Below are 19934 nucleotides of genomic sequence, written 5' to 3' on the forward strand. Positions count from 1 at the left end.
TATCTCCTAGAATCTCAGTAGAAGGAAGGAAACTTGAATGAAGGTCAGCCAGGTTTGCTACTTATTGCCAAATCTGGTTTATAAAATTTGGTCAAAATGAGACCATAGGCAGTATGAGACTTTCCATTTTGTTCTCTCTACTTCATTTCCCCACTTGTGAGAACTTTTTGCAGTTTTTTTTGTTTGTTTTTTACATATAATACCTATCATTATCAATTCCTTTTCTTTTATATGTAAACCATAAAAATGAGTTCTATTGTGGATGGTGTAGAAACCACCTTAGTTTAATTATTCTCTTAACCAGCATTTGTCACTAATAAACTAGATACAACTCTTGCATTTAAGATTGGCATTTGACAAGCTGTGTTTTCCAGTGGAACCCATTGAAGTGCACCATGAGGAACACACCATTCTCAGTGTAGTACATCTAGTTGACTCAAAGACACTGCAGGCTTCACAGTGTGAAAATATATGACTGCTCTGCCACTTGTTACTGCTCAAATGCTGAAGGGCAGAATTTCCACATTCATGTAATAGGAATGCAGCCTTTGGTTTTAACATGTTGAATTGTTCATTCAGATTTTTCCAAATTTTATCTTTTTTAGAATGACACTAATTCTTGTTTCAATGTTCTAACAGGAGATGTATTTGCAGAGTCTTTTTACACCAGGGCGATTCATTAATGCAGCTTTATGTAAAGCTTTACAGGTCAGTGAGAAAATATTTAGTGTTCATTTAAGACTCTCTTATTTTATTACTAATATTATATAGTTAATGATAACTGTTAATTTTGTTGTTTTGCATATACTAATACCATAGTTTTGCAATTGTATATACATGTGTTTGTAAATGCTACTGTAATTTTTTAAAATGTTCTTTCCATAAAAATGGCAAGAGTCCAGGCGGGGAGATAGGATTAAGGGCACTTTCCCAATGACTAGTGAAGCATGCCAGTAGTAAAAAGAGAAACTTGTACCTACACTATTGTAAAAAGATATACCATACTACACTGCATATAATCTCTATGCTTGAAAGAAGTTTTCTTGGGTAGGTTTGATGGTACTGTTTTTACCCTTTTGTTAGTACAGTGAAGGTCTGACTTGGTTCAGGTTCAAGAAAATAATCTAAGCTTCAGAGTTACATGGTTTAAGAGATGTTTAACCTTTTCCAAAACAATTCTTTACTTTAAAGTCACTTAGGCTTCCTTAAATTGCTACTTAGCTTCATGAATTTAAAATAGAATAATCACTTATAGAATTGAAAAGTTACTTAGAATCTCCTGGTCTGACCTCCCACACAAAGCAGAAATACCTTCTGAGGCTTCTCTGACAGACAACTATTCAGCTTCTAGTTGTGTCTGCCTCCAGTGACAAGTCTCTCACCAGCTCTTTTGTGACTTACTGTTCAAAACTGTGCCACTTAAAAGTTCAACCCTGGGAATTCCCTGGCAGTCCTGTGGTTAGGACCCGGTGCTTTCACTGTCCGGGCCCAAGTTCAATCCCTGGTCGGGGAACTAAGATCCCACAAGCCGTGCAGTACGGCCAAAAAAAAAGTTCATCCCAGTATTGGATCAAATTTAACCCCCCCACCATTTAGGTAGCATCTTTCTTTGGGAACTTCATAGAACATGTCTCTTCTATAAAGCAACCCTTCAAATATTTTAAGAATCCTTCCATGTTATCTTTCTGCAGGGTAAAAATATACCCAGTTCCTTAACGTTCTCTCAGGTGATGTGGTTTCCAGATCCTTGACTTTTCTTCTAGATACATTCTTAAATATCTGGCTATTCTATGTTTTCTGTTTTCTCTCTAATAAAACTCCAAGATGACACGGTCACTTTCTTCTAAGGTATTATTTCTTTCATCTCATCAGCCCTTCTTATTAACAGTAATCACATGTATGATTTCTCATGGTATCTCTTGCACACGGAGATATTGAATAATCAGTAAGGCGTTGCTCACAAGCTTTGCCTTAGGAGAATTATTCCCATTAGAGTGACCTACCCCACCACTACTCTAGCTCACCTTTGTGCCAGTCAGGATGTATATGTTTGGCATCATCTTATATCTTCCTCCAGCTAAGCAATAGCCATTATGTTTCCTTTTGCTTTTTGTAATGATCCAGATGTACCCAATTATAATTCTTACAGATTCATGAGCTTCTATAGTTTATTCTGGACTATAGAAACTATTTCAAAGTTGCTATGATTTCACAATTAGAAGTTATTTGCATATGACTTCCCTGGTGGCGCAGTGGGTAAGAATCCGCCTGCCAATGCAGGGGACACGGGTTCAAGCCCTGGTCCGGGAAGATCCCACATGCCATGGAGCAACTAAGCCCGTGCGCCACAACTACTGAGCCTGCGCTCTAGAGCCCGCAAACCACACTACTGAAGCCCATGTGCCTAGAGCCCGTGCTCCACAACAGGAGAAGCTACCACAATGAGAAGCCCAAGCACCCCAAAAAGGAGTAGCCCCACTCACCACAACCAGAGAAAGCCCACGGGCAACAACAAGGACCCAACGCAGCCAATCAATCAATCAATTTATAAAAAGAAGTTATTTGCGCAATGTTAAGAGTAAATGTGTGTTTCAGGCATGTCCAGTCTCTATTGTATAGTATATTACCTCAGTATCTTCTGACCTGGAGTATTTTTCATTCAGTTTTTAGTAGTATGTGATACTCTAAAGTGTCTCTTTGTGTCTGTTTTATTTTTAGATTTTCTGTCGAGGAACTGACAGGAATTTAGATCTCTCCTGGAATGAACTAAAGAAAGAAGTTACTTTAGCTGTTGAAAGTGAGGTGAGGTTTGGGTAAAGAAAGAATGATAATTTCTTTCATCTCCCTATGGAGCAGATTGGTACTGAGAAATTGTTCAGATTGTTCCTTGGACCTTGTTACTAAGAACTATAAATGTCTAAACCTTTTAATTAGTCTATGGCATGTAATGCATAAGGGATATTCATTTGCCTATAGCTTAGTAAAATGATATTAAACAATTATGTTTTGGGGGGAGAAAGATCCCAAATGGTATCAAGAGTATTTTTTTTTTCCGTTGCCAGCTCCAAGGAAGTGTAACAGAGTATGAATTTTCCCAGGAAGAGTTCCGAAATTTACAACAGGAATTTTGGTGCAAGTTCTATGCCTGCTGTCTTCAGTATCAAGAAGCCCTTTCTCATCCTCTTGCCCTACATGTGAATCCACACACAAACATGGTGTGCCTGCTGAAAAAAGTAAGAGCAGAAACATAACAGAAGAACTCCTTTAGACTGTTCAGTGGGTCTTTCAGAATGTAGTGTCTATTGTATATTGTAGTTAGCTTTTAGGATTTTGGTGGGTTTTTTGTTGGGCGGGGGTCCTAAAATTATAGTTCATTTTTGTTTAAATATTCTTCTGCATTATTTATACTTTCTTGCATCTTGTTTTGTATTGAAGTGATTTCTAATTTGAAAGTTACAAGAGTAATACAGAGAACTTCTGTATACTCTTCAACCAGATTCACTGTTCCTTAACTTCCATTGCTTTTTTCTTTCTATAGATATGTTTTTTTCTTCCTGAGCCACTTGAGAGTTAGTTATAAACATCATTCCCCTTAATCCTTACACATTTTAGCATGTATCTTAAGCACAAGGGTATTATTACCCTTGTAATAATACCCTTGTATTATCTTATATTACCACAGCACAATTTAAAGATCAGGCAGTTTGATATTGATATAATATTATACAGTTTATATTCAAATTTTACCAGTTGTGCTTACAATTTTTATTCTTGATCTGGGATCCAATCCAAGATCTTGCATTTATTTAGTTGTCAGGTTTCTTTAGCTTAATCTCCAGCTGTTGTCAGCCTTTCTTTATCTTTCATGACAATGACATTTTTTTGAAGACTACGCCTGTTGTTTGGTAGAGTGTCCCTTTATTTGGATTTGTCTGGGGTTAGCTCATGATAAGATTCAGGTCTCAAATATTTTTTATCTTTAAACATTCACTGAAAAAAAAGTGTAACTGGAAGATTTGTATTTCCAGGGGTACCTGTCTTTCCTTGTGCCTTCCTCCTTTGTGGATCATTTATATCTCCTACCTGATGAGAATCTTTTGACAGAGGATGAGACAATCATATCTGATGGTAATAGTAATTGTTATGTCCATATTTAAGCCCTTTCCGCCATGAACCCTATGCTTTCTTTCAAATGAATGCAGAAAACATTGATTTCCACTGTGGTCTTTCCTGGCCAGTTTACCACACTGTAGATATTTTAGGGGAAACTGAAGAGGGCTAAACATCTTTAAGACCTCAGATAGATACCTGGCATTTAATTATTAATATTTTAATTTAATATTAGCTAGCAGCTCTTCATTGGCTTGAGACGTGAATGTCAACTTTCTCTTACTTATAGATGTGGATGTTGCTCGGGATGTCGTATGTCTCATAAAATGCCTTCGGCTGATTGGAGAGTCAGTAACTACGGATATGTCAGTAATGATGGAAATGAGTTGTTACAACCTACAGTCTCCAGAAAAGGCTGCAGAACAGATTCTGGAAGATTTGATCGCTATTGATGTGTAAGGAGAATTTAGGGTAAAGTCCATTTCCTAATGGAAATTTAGCAATTCTCAGTGCCAAAATCAGGTGTTTTTTTTGGTTTGTTTTTTGTTTTGCGGTACGCGGGCCTCTCACTGTTGTGGCCTCTCCCGTCGCGGAGCACAGGCTCCAGACGCGCAGGCTCAGTGGCCATGGCTCACGGACCTAGCCACTCCGCGGCATGTGGGATCTTCCCGGACCGGGGCACGAACCGTGTCCCCTGCATTGGCAGGCGGACTCTGAACCACTGCGCCACTAGGGAAGCCCCCCAAATCAGGTTTTTAATGTACACTCAAGTGTGTACAAAGTAGAGGCTTAAAGTTAAAGTGAGTTGCCATGATTCTCAGTAGATATTTCAGCTTTTAAACAGAAAATCTAATACATGAATTCAGGTTTGGAAACAGACTCATGAATTATGGTCTGGCTATTAACTGAGCTATAAATTCTAAAATGTAAAAGTATTTTTCTCACATTCATTTTGTCTGTCATTTCCAAAAAAAAAATAGGGAAAAATTTCTGCATGGAGAAAAGTATCTTGTACACCAGAGTGATTATCTCTACTCCTTTATTATATGGCTGGTTTTCCTGTTTCATAGAGCATTTAGCTTATACGGCATATAGAGTCTATCTCATATATTCTTGGTAGTAATAGGAATTTTCTAATTTCCTTATAGAGACAGTGTGATGGAGGATATTTGTAGTAAACTGCAAGAGATTAGGAACCCAATCCATGCCATTGGACTTCTTATACGGGAAATGGATTATGAAACAGAAGTGGAAATGGAAAAGGGATTCGATCCAGGTAAATGACAGAACAACAAATGTACCTCTCTGATTTAGAGAAAACAGTGATACATTTAACTGTTTTGTTTTGTTTTTTAATTACAGCTCAGCCTTTGAATATTCGAATGAATCTTTCCCAGGTCTATGGTAGTAGCACAGCAGGGCGTATTGTGTGCAGAAGTGTGTGTAAAATTGCCAGTACTCGCTTCCTCATCTGCCGAGACCTCTTGATCTTACAGCAGCTACTAATGAGGCTAGGAGATGCAGTAAGTACTACTTGAGGGAAAGCTTGTAACATCTGAAACCTCTTCTTGACCTACAGGCACATAGCAGAATGTCAGCTCTGAGAGCACGGAGACTTCTGTCTTTGTTCACTGCTCTATCCCCCATGCTTGGCCCTTAGTAGGTACTCTATAAATACAGGTTGAATTAAGAATGAGTAAACATGATAACCTAAAATTACAGATTAAGAACGTATATGAAGCAGGTTGTTTTACTCTTTGTGTATATAATGGTGGGATAATTTGTGTATATAATGGTGGGATAATTTCCTACGGTGGCTCTCCCAAAATGTAGTATTATTAGTACAACTTTGGATGTGATAGCAGGGCACCATTTAGTGTGGAGAAGAGAGGAAGAAGAAGAAAAAGAACTTCTCTATTTCTGCAGTACAGGATTTACCCTAAGCAGTTTTAAGATTATAGAGTTTGTTTTGGGGGTCCTCCTAACTCCATTCTCTGCATCCTTTTCCATTTTATTCTCCTTAGGCCACCAGACCCTTGTTACCATACAACTGCCCTCTTCTCCCCACCTTCTGAATGTTTTATGTTCAAAAATTACCTTTCTGCCCACCATCAGAAGTCCCATTTATCTCACTCATCTGAACCTGACAAGGAAGCAATCTAATTCATGTTAATGTATAAATAGCTGAAAGGCCTTTGGGGCTCCCAGGGATATTTATACTTTTTAAATCAGAATTTATTAACTCATATACGTTGCTAATGGCAGAATTTCAGGTAAAAATAAGGAAATAACATTTAGGAAGATGATTTGTTTAGGACACCAAGGAGAAACAGGAACCTTTCCTGAGAGTCTGTCACTTAGGGCAGCCCTTACTAACTGAGTTCTTTTTAATCTTTGTAGATTCTTCCATTTCTTCAGGTTTTGGGGGGTATTTTTGTTTGTTTTTTTGTTTGTTTGTTTGCCGCATGGCTTGCAGGATCTTAGTTCCCCAACCAGGGATTGAACCCAGACTCTGACAGTGAAAGCCTGAGTTCTAACCACTGGACCACCAGGGAATTCATCTGTAATCTTCTACCCAGTGATAACCACTATTACATTTTTTTTTAACATTTATTTATTTTGCTGCGCCGGGTCATAGTTGAGGCATGCGAGATCTTTTCGTTGCAGCATGCGGACTCTTAGTTGCAGCATGCCTGCGGGATCTAGTTCCCGAACCAGGGATCAAAACCAGGCTCCCTGCATTGGAAGCGTGGAGGCTTACGCACTGGACCAGGGAAGTCCCGCTATTTACATTTTGTTATACACCCATTTTTTTTCTCTGCAAATAGTTTTAAAATTTTATTAGAAAATTAGTATATGTTATATACTATTTTTCAAAATCTGGTTGTTTTTATTCTTCCACTTTACAAATCTCACCAGCATATTCACATGTTACTAAGTATTTTTATACAACATTACTTTTAATAGTTACCTACTATAATTTTAATTTATTCAACCAATCCTGTGGCCATCCAGGTTGTTGCCAGTTTTCCCCTTATAGATAGAACTTTCTGCACCCCTTTGACTGTATCTCCAGGATGAATTCTAAGAACTAGAATTGATTGGTCATAAGTTAACACACATGTTTTTTTCTTTTCGGCCACGCCGCGTGGCATACGGATCTTAGCTCCCTGACCAGGGAACGATGAACCTGTGCACCCCACAGTGGAAGCGCGGAGTCTTAACCACTGGACCACCAGAGAAGTCCCAAAGTTATGCACATTTTTAAAACTTTTGGTATTCTTGTAAAATTTTCCTCTAATGGTCATACCTATTTTTACCCAAGACCAGACGCTTAAGAAAGGACTTAGATTTCCCTGTTACTCTTCTTGAGTCCTGAACCTACAGATTTAATGAAAGTTAAGCTGTTTGTTGTTGTTTTCTTTTACACCATCAGCTCCCATGACATGATGAGCTGTTTTTTATTATTTTGTACTGTTAAATGGGTAGATATTTTTGCTGCCTGCTACCCCAAAATGTAATAGGTGTGTTGCTTTTATGTATGTGTATGTGTTGCTTTTATGTATGCCCTTTGTAACTGTATTATTTTATTTTACCTCCACCTGAACCTAAGAGTTATCATTACTAACTGCTGTTTACTGTCTCACCCACCCACCCACCACGTATAGGTGATTTTGGGAGCTAGTCAGCTCTTTCAGGCTCAGCAAGAACTACTACATCGAACAGCTCCCCTCCTCTTATCTTATTACCTCATTAAATGGGGAAGTCAGTGCTTGGCTACTGATGTTCCAGTTGACACACTGTGAGTTTCATTGTTCTGATTATTTTAAAAATAAATTGTGAGCTTAATTATTTTTCCATTGTCTGAAAGAAAACAAAATTTAATATTATGCTATAGCACTGATATGCCTTTAAAATTCAGAGCTTTCAGGTACTCCCTTTTATAAAGGTTAAAGGCAACTTCTAAAAATGAAAGTAATAAATATATATTTATTATTATATATGTGTATGTATAATGCAAAGACAAATCCTGTTGAAGGCAAAATAATAAGATGAGGTCATGGGGAAAGTTAGACCACACATAAAAATGTGCTAGTTATTAAGGGTAGGCTGAGATTCTTTATAGCCAAAAGAAGAAAGAAAATTCAATATGTACCTACAAGACTCACATTTCAATTAGATAAGCCATTTTGTTTTTGCTGGCAAGGGAAAGATTTTCATGGCATGGAGGTCTTAAGAAATTTCTGCTCTGGCTTCTCATTGAAGGATCACTGAATGATACGATGGGCAACAATCTAAACCATGGCTCATTTTCCAGATTTTCTTGTGCTTTCAACGGAGCTTTCATGTGTAATTTGTTAATAAAATTGACAGTGTTCTTGATAGGCTAACTTGTTGAAGTAATGTTTAGCATAGGAGAATTTATTGAGCTGTTGTTTTTCTGTTTTCCTTTTCCTCACAGGGAGTCTAATCTTCAACATTTATCAGTACTGGAACTAACTGACTCTGGTGCTTTAATGGCAAATAAGTTCGGTAAGGACTGGACTGTGTATGCATATGATTTCAAGTTTGGCATTTATTGCATATTCATCAAAGTGGTCTTTTGCCACCTTTGCTTTGGAAAGGTCGGTTAGGCTGTGCTTTCACCTTGAGAGGGTACAAGCAAGCTGTGTCCTGAGACCTCTGGTTGTGACAAGAGGTTTGTGCAGGTGTAACCCTAGATCAGACATAAATGAAGGGTATTGCGTGTGTTTATATGCACTGCTGCTTTTCCATTGTATATTGACACTCCAGTGATTAATTCAACAAAATCTTTTTTTTAATTTGCGAAGTTCATATAGCTTTTGTAATCTTGTCTTCATCAGCAGATATTCAAAAGGAGCCCTCTCTCACGCTTGAGAACCATTCTGGAGAATTTATTTTCTATTGTTTAGGTATAAAACTTAGAATCTTAGGACTGTACTTACTGGAAGCACTTTCTAGAGAAAAGGAATGACTACAATGTTAAGTGGTTTTTTATCGCATTTATATAGTACTTCATAGTTTACAGATTGCTTTTATTTATATTGGCATTGATTACACCAGTGATGCATTTTATATTTTGAAATAAAAAATGTTCTTTGTTACAGGCGTAAAATGAATCAGTAGACTGTCTTAATTGAAAATTGATGCTACTATCACAAGTTGGTGACTGTTAAAACTTTTTATTTTTAAGTATCTAGCCCTCAGACAATTGTGGAGTTATTCTTCCAAGAAGTTGCAAGAAAACACATTATATCTCATTTGTTCTCTCAACCAAAGGCACCTCTAAGCCAGACTGAGTTGAACTGGCCTGAGATGATTACTGCAATTACCAGTTATTTATTGCAGCTTTTGTATCCTTTCATTTAAAAGCCAGTTGAATGGTTTCTCTTATCCAAATAGTCTAAGATTCAGTAATATTCTGCCTGTGTAATGAAGATTTTTTTTTTTTTTTTTTTTTGCGGTACGTGGGCCTCTCACTGCTGCGGCCTCTCCCGTCGCGGAGCACAGGCTCCGGACGCGCAGGCCCAGCGGCCACGGCCCACGGGCCCAGCCGCTCCGCGGCACGCGGGATCCTCCCAGACCGGGGCACGAACCCCTGTCCCCTGCATCGGCAGTCGGACTCCCAACCACTGCACCACCAGGGAAGCCCTGTAATGAAGATTTTTAATGAGGTTGGGTACTTATCTCCCCAACAAGAGATGATATTTATTTTCAGATATCCCAATTTTTATTTTCTTTTAATTTGTTTTTTTGCTCAGGAGTTGAGCCAGATTTTATTGGTGCACACACATTTGATACCTAGATCTCTTTTTTTATATATATATAATTTATTTATTATTTTATTTTTTAATTTTTGGCTGCGATGGGTCTTTGTTGCTGAACACGGGCTTTCTCTCATTACGGTGTGTGGGCTTCTCATCGCAGTGGCTTCTCCTGTTGTGGAGCACGGGCTCTAGGGTGTGCAGGCTTCATAGTAGTTGTGGCTCATGGGCTCCAGAGCGCAGGCTCGGTAGTTATGGCACACGGGTTTAGTTGCTCCGTGGCATGTGGGATCTTCGGGGACCAGGGCTTGAACCCATGTTGCCTGCATTGGCAGGCAGATTCTTAACCACTGCGCCACCAGGGAAGCCCTAGATCTCTTTTAAAACATACATTCATCAAATATTTATTGACTGGCTCTGTATGCCAGGCGCTGTGTTAGGTACTGGGTATCCACTGGCATAGTATGCTCGTGCAATATACTAGCTAGAATTAGAAGTGACCACCCAGTGATGAAATACATGCTTTAGTCCATTGTTAATTGAGCTCTAATCTAGGTGACTAGGCTCCTAGTATCTAACCTTTCCACCATGCTTGTCTAATATTAAAGTTACATAATTACGTAGAAAGGACGTGTGCCATGCCACCTTCCCTTTACCTTTTTTTAAAATTAATTTAAAAAATTTTTTTATTTCTGGTTGCGGTGGGTCTTCGTTGCTGTGCGCGGGCTTTCTGTAGTTGCGGCGAGCGGGGGCTACTCTTCCTTGCAGTGCGCGGGCTTCTCGTTGCGGTGGCTTCTCTTGTTGCAGAGCACGGGCTCTAGGTGTGCAGGCTTCAGTAGTTGTGGCTCACGGGCTCTAGAGCGCAGGCTCAGTAGTTGTGGCGCAGGGGCTTAGTTGCTCCGTGATATGTGGGATCTTCCCAGAACAGGGCTCGAACCCATGTCCCCTGCGCTGGCAGGCAGATTCTTAACCACTGCGCCACCAGGGAAGCCCCTCTTTACCTTCTTTTTAAAAATTAAGCCATTTCATGGAGTTTGATGCCTAACATGTATTGATATATTTAAGTTTTGCCAAAACAGTAAATAATCTCCTTAACCAATGACTAGATGGCCTAGCAATCCTGGTTGCCTCTTTCTAGAATGTTTGATGGGAAATTGTCAGTATGTACAATTGCAGGTGAGTACTGTTGAACATTTCAGGACAATCATTCTTGTAAAGAATGGGATACCTGGGACTTTTTTCTTTGTAAATGTTTCCTGCATTTTAATTGGGCTGATAGTAAGAACCACAATAATGTACACTCATTTACACCGAAACATACCCCAGAGAGATTTTCTTTACTTCCCTCTTGGCAGTATCATTCCTAACAATTTTTTATAGAGCATTTTTTTGTTAGTTCTCTTTGTTAGGTTCTCTTTATAGTAAGAAAACATACCATTGTCTTAATGTAAATCCTTCACTGGAATCCAGTCAGTTGAACCAGTAAATACCAAAAGTTGGAAAATTGCTAGGATGGAAAGTGCATGTTTGTTTACATGTGTTAGTGTTATTGCAGTCCTGTTTGCTTTCTTAAAGTGTCTAATAACCTAGTATAAGAATGGATTAATGGGATTCGGTTTTAATCTCCAGATGATTTCTGGAGATACAACTTTTGTGTTGATTGACCACTATCTTCTCTCCCTCTGTGAAGAACTTGGAAATGAGTATCTCCTTAAGGAATATTTATTCTCTAATCAGAAAGCATCTTTTATGCCTTTAAGGATTATATTCAACTGCTACATCCCTGGTGTCAAGTCAATGTTGGTTCCTGTCGATTTATGCTGGGACGGTGTTACCTGGTTACAGGAGAGGGACAGAAGGTAAACTGCATTTGAAAGATGAGCAAACCTTAGTGCAAGGAGAACACTTAGTTTCCATCTAAGTGAGGGAATGGGAGGCACAGAATCCTCCAGATAAAGATACAGAAAACTAATAGTGCCAACAAGGGGCATAATATACCTGTGGGGACCGTTTAGCTTCACATACTTTGCAGATTACTTAGGACACAGGAAAATATGAAGAAGAAAACATTAAAACCCTCCTGCCCCTGTGCAGGTATTTTTAGGGATACGTTTTTGCAAATAAAATTTATTTCTCAATTACACTGTTTTTATTATATCTTTTTTTTTTTTTGGCTGCATTGGGTCTTCGTTGCTGTGCATGGGCTTTCTCTAGTTGTGGCAAGCGGGGGCTACTCTTCGTTGCAGTGCACAGGCTTCTCATTGCAGTGGCTTCTCCTGTTGCAGAGCAAGGGCTCTGAGCGCATAGGCTCAGTAGTTGTGGCTCGCAGGCTCTAGAGCGCAGGCTCAGTAGTCGTGGCGCACGGGCTTAGTTGCTCTGCGGCATGTGGGATCTTCCCGGACCAGGGCTCGAACCCGTATCCCCTGCATTGGCAGGTGGATTCTTAACCACTGCACCACCTGGGAAGTCCTATATCTTTTTTTTATGCTGGTTTTCTTCCCATTATGGTAGTTTACATTTCTAATTTTTTCTTCATATCCTGTTATGGAGCTTTTCAAACATAAAGAAAAGTTCAAAGACTTTCATGTTAAACAACCATATACCCCCCGCTCAAATTCTACAGTTGTTAACATGTTGCTACAGTTGGTGTATCACATTTATCCATCAATTTTCTTATTAAAGTTTACTTTTTAATTAACAGCATTTAAGTTAAAAAGTTAGATAAATTAGGGCTTCCCTGGTGGTGCAGTGGTTGAGAGTCCGCCTGCCGGTGCAGGGGACACAGGTTCGTGCCCTAGTCCGGGAAGATCCCACATGCCGCGGAGCGGCTGGCCCCATGAGCCATGGCCGCTGAGCCTATGCGTCCGGAGCCTGTGCTCCGCAACGGGAGAGGCCACAACAGTGAGAGGCCCGCATACCTAAAAAAAGAAAAAGTTAGATAAATTAAAGAAAATATTAAATATTGCATCAGAGAGAATTTAGATATGACAGAAACTGCAAATGCAGTCAATGGTCTTAAATAATTTTATTTCTTTTTTGGTTCTCGTTGGTACAAGAAACCTTGACTTATAGCACCTAGAAGTGGAACAGTCTATCATAAGTCATTTTGTATTCTTCTATTTCTCCAGGCTCTGGAATGTTTCTGCCAGGCAGCATCTGAAGTGGGCAAAGAGGAATTCTTAGATCGCTTGATCCGTTCAGAGGATGGGGAGATTGTGTCCACCCCCAGGCTGCAGTATTATGATAAGGTATATTCTGTCATGGTTTGGTCCTTCTTATACCACTCTGTAAAAATGTAACAGGGCAGGGGGGGCAGATAAATTAGGAGTTTGGGATTAACATATACACACTACTATATATAAAATAGGTAAACAACAAGGACCTACTGTATAGCACAAGGAACTGTACTCAATATCTTGTAATAACCTATAATGGAAAAGAATCTGAGAAAGAATATGAATATATACATATAGATAAATATGTATAACTGAATCACTTTGCTGTACATTTGAAACTAACACAACATTGTAAATTAACTATACTTCAGTTTAAAAAAAGTATCTGAAATATATTAGTTTGGTATTTGGGGAGAAAAATAACATAAAAATTTAATCACTCCCTGAATCTCCAAATGAAGAGAAAAATGAATTTGCCTAGAGAAATTGAAGAAACATATTTTAAAATTTGATATATGGTTTTTTTGTTTTTTCATTTTTTTTAATTTGGTTGCACTGGGTCTTAGTTGCAGCAGGAGGGCTCCTTAGTTGCGGCATGCATGTGGGATCTAGTTCCCTGACCAGGGATCAAACCCTGGCCCCCTGCATTGGGAGCACGGAGTCTTAACCACTGCGCCACCGAGGAAGTCCCTGATAAATGTTTTTAACTTAAATGAAATTCCCATCATGATATAATTTTGTTAGCTCTGTCATCATTAGAACTTTGTTACTTAGTATTCATCTTGCTGATATCTCAAAGAATTAACTTGTAATGCTGTATTTAGCCTTAGTTTGTGATTTAGCCCTGGGTACCCCTCCTGACCTTTTTTTCCTTCTACTCTTTCCTGTGGTCACTCACTCAGCTATAACAGTAGTGGCCTTCTTACTGTCTCATAAAAGCCAAGCACATACTCTGTTCCCTTCAGGACCTTTCTCCCTGCTGTTCCTCATCCTGGAATGGTCTTCCTCCAGGTAGTCAAGTTTCTAATGCCCTCATTTCATACAGGTCTCTGCTCCTGTGTCACCTCCTGAGAGTTCCTCCCTGCCTTGCCTACAAAGAAGCAGAGTAACTGTCGTGCACGTGCTCTCCTGCACACCTGCTCCTTCTCTCCCTTAGTGCAGAGTGAGGCACTGTGGGCAGTCTCCTTGCCCCGCTTTATTTTTCTTTATGACATTTAGCCATGCTTGATGTTATATTTTAGACTCTATGTTATTTTTTTTTCACATCTTTATTGGAATATAAGTGCTTTACAATGTTGTGTTAGTTTCTGCTGTACAAAGTGAATCAACTGTATGTATACATATATCCCCATATCCCCTCCCTCTTGAGCCTCCCTCCCACCCTCCCTATCCCATCCCTCTAGGTCTTCACAAAGCACTGAGCTGATCTCCCTGTGCTATGCAGCTTCCCACTAGCCATCCATTTTACATTTGGTAGTGTATATACGTCAGTGCTGCCCTCTGACTTCATCCCAGCTTCCCCGCCCCCACCACCAGTGACCTCAAGTCTGTTCTCTACGTCTGCGTCTTTATTTCTGCCCTGCCACTAGGTTCATCAGTACTGCTTTTTAAAATTCCATATATATGCATTAGCATACAGTATTTGTTTTTCTCTTTCTGAGTTACTTCACTCTATATGACAGATTTTTCGTCCATTCACCTCACTACAAATAACTCAATTTCGTTCCTTTTTATGGCTGAGTAATATTCCATAATATATATGTGCCACAATCTTCTTTATGCAGTCATCTGTTGATGGACATTTAGGTTGTTTCCATATCCTGGCTATTGTAAACAGTGCTGCAATGAACACTGTGGTATGTGTCTCTTTTTGAATTATGGTTTTCTCAGGGTATATGCCCAGTAGTGGGATTGCTGGGTCATATGGTAGTTCTATTTTTAGTTTTTTAAGGAACCTCCATACTGTTCTCTATAGTGGTTGTATCAGTTTCATTCCCACCAACAGTAGGAGGGTTCCCTTTTCTCCACACCGTCTCTAGCATTTATTGTTTGTAGATTTTTTGATGATGGCCATTCTGACTGGTGTGAGGTGATACCTCACTGTAGTTTTGATTTGCATTTCTCTAATGATTAGTGATGTTGAGCATCTCTTCATGCGTTTGTTGGCCATCTGTATGTCTTCTTTGGAGAAATGTCTATTTAGGTCTTCCGCCCATTATTGGACTGGGTTGTTTGTTTTTTTGACATTGACCTGCATGAGCTGCTTGTATATCTTGGAGATTAATCCTTTGTCAGTTGCTTCGTTTGCAAATAATTTCTTCCATTCTGAGGGTTGTCTTTTTGTCTTGTTTATGGTTTCCTTTGCTGTGCAGAAGATTTTAAGTTTCATTAGGTCTCGTTTGTTTATTTTTGTTTTTATTTCCATTACTGTAGGAGGTGGGTCAAAAAGGATCTTGCTGTGATTTACATCATGGAGTGTTCTGCCTATGTTTTCCTCTAAGAGTTTTATAGTATCTGACCTTACATTTAGGTCTTTAATCCATTTTGAGTTTATTTTTGTGTATGGTGTTAGGGAGTGTTCTTTTTTTGTTGTTGTTGTTGTTTTTGGCTGCATTGGGTCTTCCGTTGCTGCACACGGGCTTTCTCTAGTTGTGGTGAGCGGAGGCTACTCTTCGTGTGGTTTGAGGGCTTCTCATTATGGTGGCTTCTCCTGTTGCAGACCACGGGCTCTAGGCACGCGGGCTTCAGTAGCTGTGGCACACAGGCTCAGTAGTTGTGGCTCATGGGCTCTAGAGCACAGGCCCAGTAGTTGTGGCGCACGGGCTTAGTTGCTCCATGGCATGTGGGATCTTCCCAGACCAGGGATTGAACCCATGTCCCCTGCACTGGCAGGCAGATTCTTAACCACTGCGCCACCAGGGAAGTCCGGGAGTGTTCTAATTTCATTCTTTTACATTAGCTGTCCATTTTTCCCAGCACCACTTATTGAAGAGGCTGTCTTTTCTCCATTTTCTATTCTTGCCTCCTTTATCAAAGATAAGGTGACCATATGTGTGTGGGCTTTCTATCTTGTTGCATTGATCTATATTTCTGTATTTGTGTCAGTACCATACTGTCTTGATTACTGTAGCTTTGTAGTATAGTCTGAAGTCAGGGAGCCTGATTTCTCCAGCTCTGTTTTTCTTTCTCGAAGATTGCTTTGGCTATTTAGGATCTTTTGTGTTTCCTTACAAATTGTAAGATTTCTTGTTCTAGTTCTGTGAAAAATGCCATTGGTAATTTGATAGGGATTGCATTGAACCTGTAGATTGCTTTGAGTAGTGTAGTCATTTTCACAATATTGATTCTTCCAATCCAGGAGCATGGTATATCTCTCCATCTGTTTATGTTATCTTTGATTTCTTTCATCAGTGTTTTATAGTTTTCTGAGTACAGGTCTTTTGCCTCCTTAGGTATGTTTATTCCTAGGTATTTTATTCTTTTTGTTGTGATGGTAAAATGGGATTGTTTCCTTAATTTCTCTTTCTGATCTTTTGTTGTTAGTGTACAGGAATGCAAGAGATTTCTGTGCATTAATTTTGTTTCCTGCAACCTTACCAAATTCATTGATTAGTTCTAGTAGTTTTCTGGTGGCATCTTTAGGCTGTTCTATGTATAGTATCATGTCATCTGCAAACGTTGACAGTTTTACTTCTTCTTTTCCAATTTGTATTCCTTTTATTTCTTTTTCTTCTCTGATTGCTATGGCTATGATGTCTAATACTGTGTTGAATAATAGTGGCGAGAGTGGACGTCCTTGTCTTGTTCCTGATCTTAGAGGAAATGCCTTCAGTTTTTCACCATTGAGAATGATGTTTGCTGTGGGTTTGTCGTATGTGGCTTTTATTCTGTTGAGATAGGTTCCTCTGCACCCACTTTCTGGAGAGTTTTCATCATAAATAGGTGTTGGATTTTGTCAAAAGCTTTTTCTGCATCTATTAAGATGATCATATGGTTTTTGTTCTTCAATTTGTTAATATGGTGTATCACATTGATTGTTTTACATATATTGAAGAATCCTTGCATCTCTGGGAAAAATCCCACTTGATCATGGTGTATGATCCTTTTAATGTGTTGCTGGATTCTGTTTGCTAGTATTTTGTTGAGGATTTTCGCATCTGTGTTCATCAGTGATATTGGTCTATAATTTTCTTTTTTTGTGATATCTTTGTCCGGTTTTGGTATCAGGGTGATGATGCCCTCGTAGAACAAGTTTGGGAGTGTTCCTCCCTCCACAATTTTTTGGAAGAGTTTGAGAAGGATAGGTGTTAATTCTTCTCTAAATGTTTGATAGAATTCACCTATGAAGCCATCTGTCCTGGACTTCTCTTTGTTGGAAGATTTTTAATTACAGTTTCAATTTCACTACCTGTGATTGGTCTGTTTATATTTTCTAATTCTTCCTGGTTCTATCTTGGAAGGTTTTACTCTTCCAAGAATTTGTCCATTTCTTTCAAATTATCCATTTTATTGGCTTATAGTTGGTTGTAGTAGTCGCTTATCATCTTTTGTATTTCTGTGGTATCAATTGTAACCTCTCCTTTTTCATTTCTAATTTTATTGATCTACGTCCTCTCCTGTTTTTTCTTGATGGTCTGGCTAAAGGTTTATCAATTTTGTTTATCTTCTCAAAGAACCAGCTTTTAGTTTTATTGATCTCTGCTATTGTTTTCTTTGTTTTTATTTCTGCTCTGATCTTTATGATTTCTTTCCTTCTACTAATTTTGGGCTTCCTTTGTTCTTTTTCTGGTTGCTTTAGGTGTAAGTTTAGATGTTTATTTGAGATTTTTCTTGTTTCCTGAGGTGACCTTGAATTGCTATGAACTTCCCTCTTAGAACTGCTTTTGCTGCGTCCGATAGGTTTTGGATTGTTGTGTTTTCGTTTTCATTTGTCTCTAGGTATTTTTTGATTTCCTCTTTGATTTCTTCAGTGATCTCTTATTTAGCAGCGCACTGTTTAGCCTCCATGTGTTTGTGTTTTTTACTGTTTTTTCCTGTAATTGATTTCTAATCTCATAGCGTTGTGGTCAGAAAAGATGCTTGATACAATTTCATTTTTCTTAAATTTTCCAAGGTTTGATTTGTGACCCAAAATGTGATCTATTCTGGAGAACGTTCCATGTGCACTTGATAAGAAAGTGTATTCTTCTGCTTTCGGGTGGAATGTCCTAAAAATATCAATTAAGTCTATCTTGTCTGTTGTGTCATTTAAAGCTTGTGTTTCCTTATTTATTTTCTGTTTGGATGATCTTTCTATTGGTGTAAGTGGGGAGTTAAAGTCCACCACTATTATTGTGTTACTATCGATTTCTCCTTTTATGGCCTTATGTACTGAGGTGCTCCTATGTTGGGTGCATAAATATTTATAATTGTTGTGTTTTCTTCTTGGATGAATCCCTTGATAATTATGTAGTGTCCCTCCTTATCTCTTATAACAGTCTTTATTTTAAAGTCTATTTTCTCTGATGTGACTATTGCTACTCCATCTTTCTTTTGATTTCCATTTGCATGGAATATCTTTTTCCATCCCTTCACTTTCAGTCTGTACGTGTCCCTAGGTCTGAAGTGGGTCTCTCGTAGACAGCATATATAAGCATCTTGTTTTTATATCCATTCAGCCAGTCTGTGTCTTTTGGTTGGACCATTTAATCCATTTACATTCAAGGTGATTATCGATATGTATGTTCCTATTACCATTTTCTTAATTGATTTGGGTTTGTTTCTGTGCGTCTTTTTCTTCTCTTGTGTTTCCTGCTTAGAAAAGGTCTGTTAGCATTTGTTGTAGAGCTAGTTTGGTGGTGCTGAATCCTGTTAGCTTTTGCTTGTCTGTAAAGCTTTTGATTTCTCCATCGAATCTGAATGAGATCCTTGCTGGGTAGAGTAATCTTGTAGGTTTTTCCCTTTCATCAGTTTAAATATGTCCTGCCACTCCCTTCTGGCTTGCAGAATTTCTGCTGAAAGATCAGCTGTTAACATTATGAGGATTCCCTTGTATGTTATTTGTTGCTTTTCCCTTGCTGCTTTTAACATTTTTCTTTGTATTTAATTTTTGATAGTTTGATTAATATGTGTCTTGGAGTGTTTCTCTTTGGGTTTATCCTGTATGGGACTCTCTGTGCTTCCTGGACTTGATTGACTATTTCCTTTCCCATGTTAGGGAAGTTTTCAACTATAATCTCTTCAAATATTTTCTCAGACCCTTTCTTTTCCTCTTCTTCTTCTGGGACCCCTATAATTTGAATGTTGGTGCGTTTAATGTTGTCCCAGAGGTCTCCAAGACCGTCCTCAGTTCTTTTCATTCTTTTTTCTTCTGCTCCCTGGCAGTTATTTCCACCTTTTTATCTTCCAGGTCACTTATCTGTTCTTCTGCCTCAGTTATTCTGCTGTTGATTCCTTCTAGAGTATTTTTAATTTCAGTTATTGTGTTGTTCATCACTGTTTGTTTGCTCTTTAGTTCTTCTAGATCCTTGTTGAATGTTTCTTGTATTTTCTCCATTCTGTTTCTGAGATTTTGGATCATCTTTACTATCATCACTCTGAATTCTTTTTCAGGTAGGTTGCCTATTTCATCTTCATTTATTTGGTCTTGTAGGTTTTTACCTTGCTCCTTTGTCTGTAACTTTTTTTTTTTCACTTCTTTTTTTTTTTTTCTTTTTTTGATGGGTATGGCTGTATTCCTGTCTTACTGGTTGTTTGGCCTGAGGCATCCAGCACTGGAGTTTGCAGACAGTTGGGAGAAGCCAAGTCTTGGTGCCGAGATGAGACCTCCAGGAGGCCTCACTCTGATTAATATTCCCTGGGGTCTGAGGTTCTCTGTTAGTCC

At 38.7% G+C, this 19934-nt stretch overlaps 1 protein-coding gene across 2 annotated transcripts in view; it reads left to right on the top strand.

The window, feature by feature from the left end:
* Positions 1-19934, top strand: part of NUP160 (nucleoporin 160) — a 54636-nt gene that overhangs the window by 17409 nt on the left and 17293 nt on the right. For both annotated transcript variants that reach the window (XM_027114696.1, XM_027114697.1), the window contains 13 exons: positions 640-708; positions 2719-2802; positions 3063-3233; positions 4029-4128; positions 4400-4565; positions 5259-5386; positions 5473-5633; positions 7779-7912; positions 8573-8643; positions 9326-9485; positions 11003-11072; positions 11657-11755; positions 13025-13144. In XM_027114696.1, the coding sequence (XP_026970497.1) occupies positions 640-708; positions 2719-2802; positions 3063-3233; positions 4029-4128; positions 4400-4565; positions 5259-5386; positions 5473-5633; positions 7779-7912; positions 8573-8643; positions 9326-9485; positions 11003-11072; positions 11657-11755; positions 13025-13144 (1533 nt within the window). The remainder of the gene's footprint in view (positions 1-639; positions 709-2718; positions 2803-3062; positions 3234-4028; positions 4129-4399; positions 4566-5258; positions 5387-5472; positions 5634-7778; positions 7913-8572; positions 8644-9325; positions 9486-11002; positions 11073-11656; positions 11756-13024; positions 13145-19934) is intronic.

The sequence above is a fragment of the Aethalodelphis obliquidens genome, unplaced genomic scaffold (genome assembly GCF_003676395.1).
Source record: "Aethalodelphis obliquidens isolate GAN/ISIS:26980383/991018 unplaced genomic scaffold, ASM367639v1 scaffold14, whole genome shotgun sequence".
Classification (NCBI taxonomy): Eukaryota; Metazoa; Chordata; class Mammalia; order Artiodactyla; family Delphinidae; genus Aethalodelphis; species Aethalodelphis obliquidens.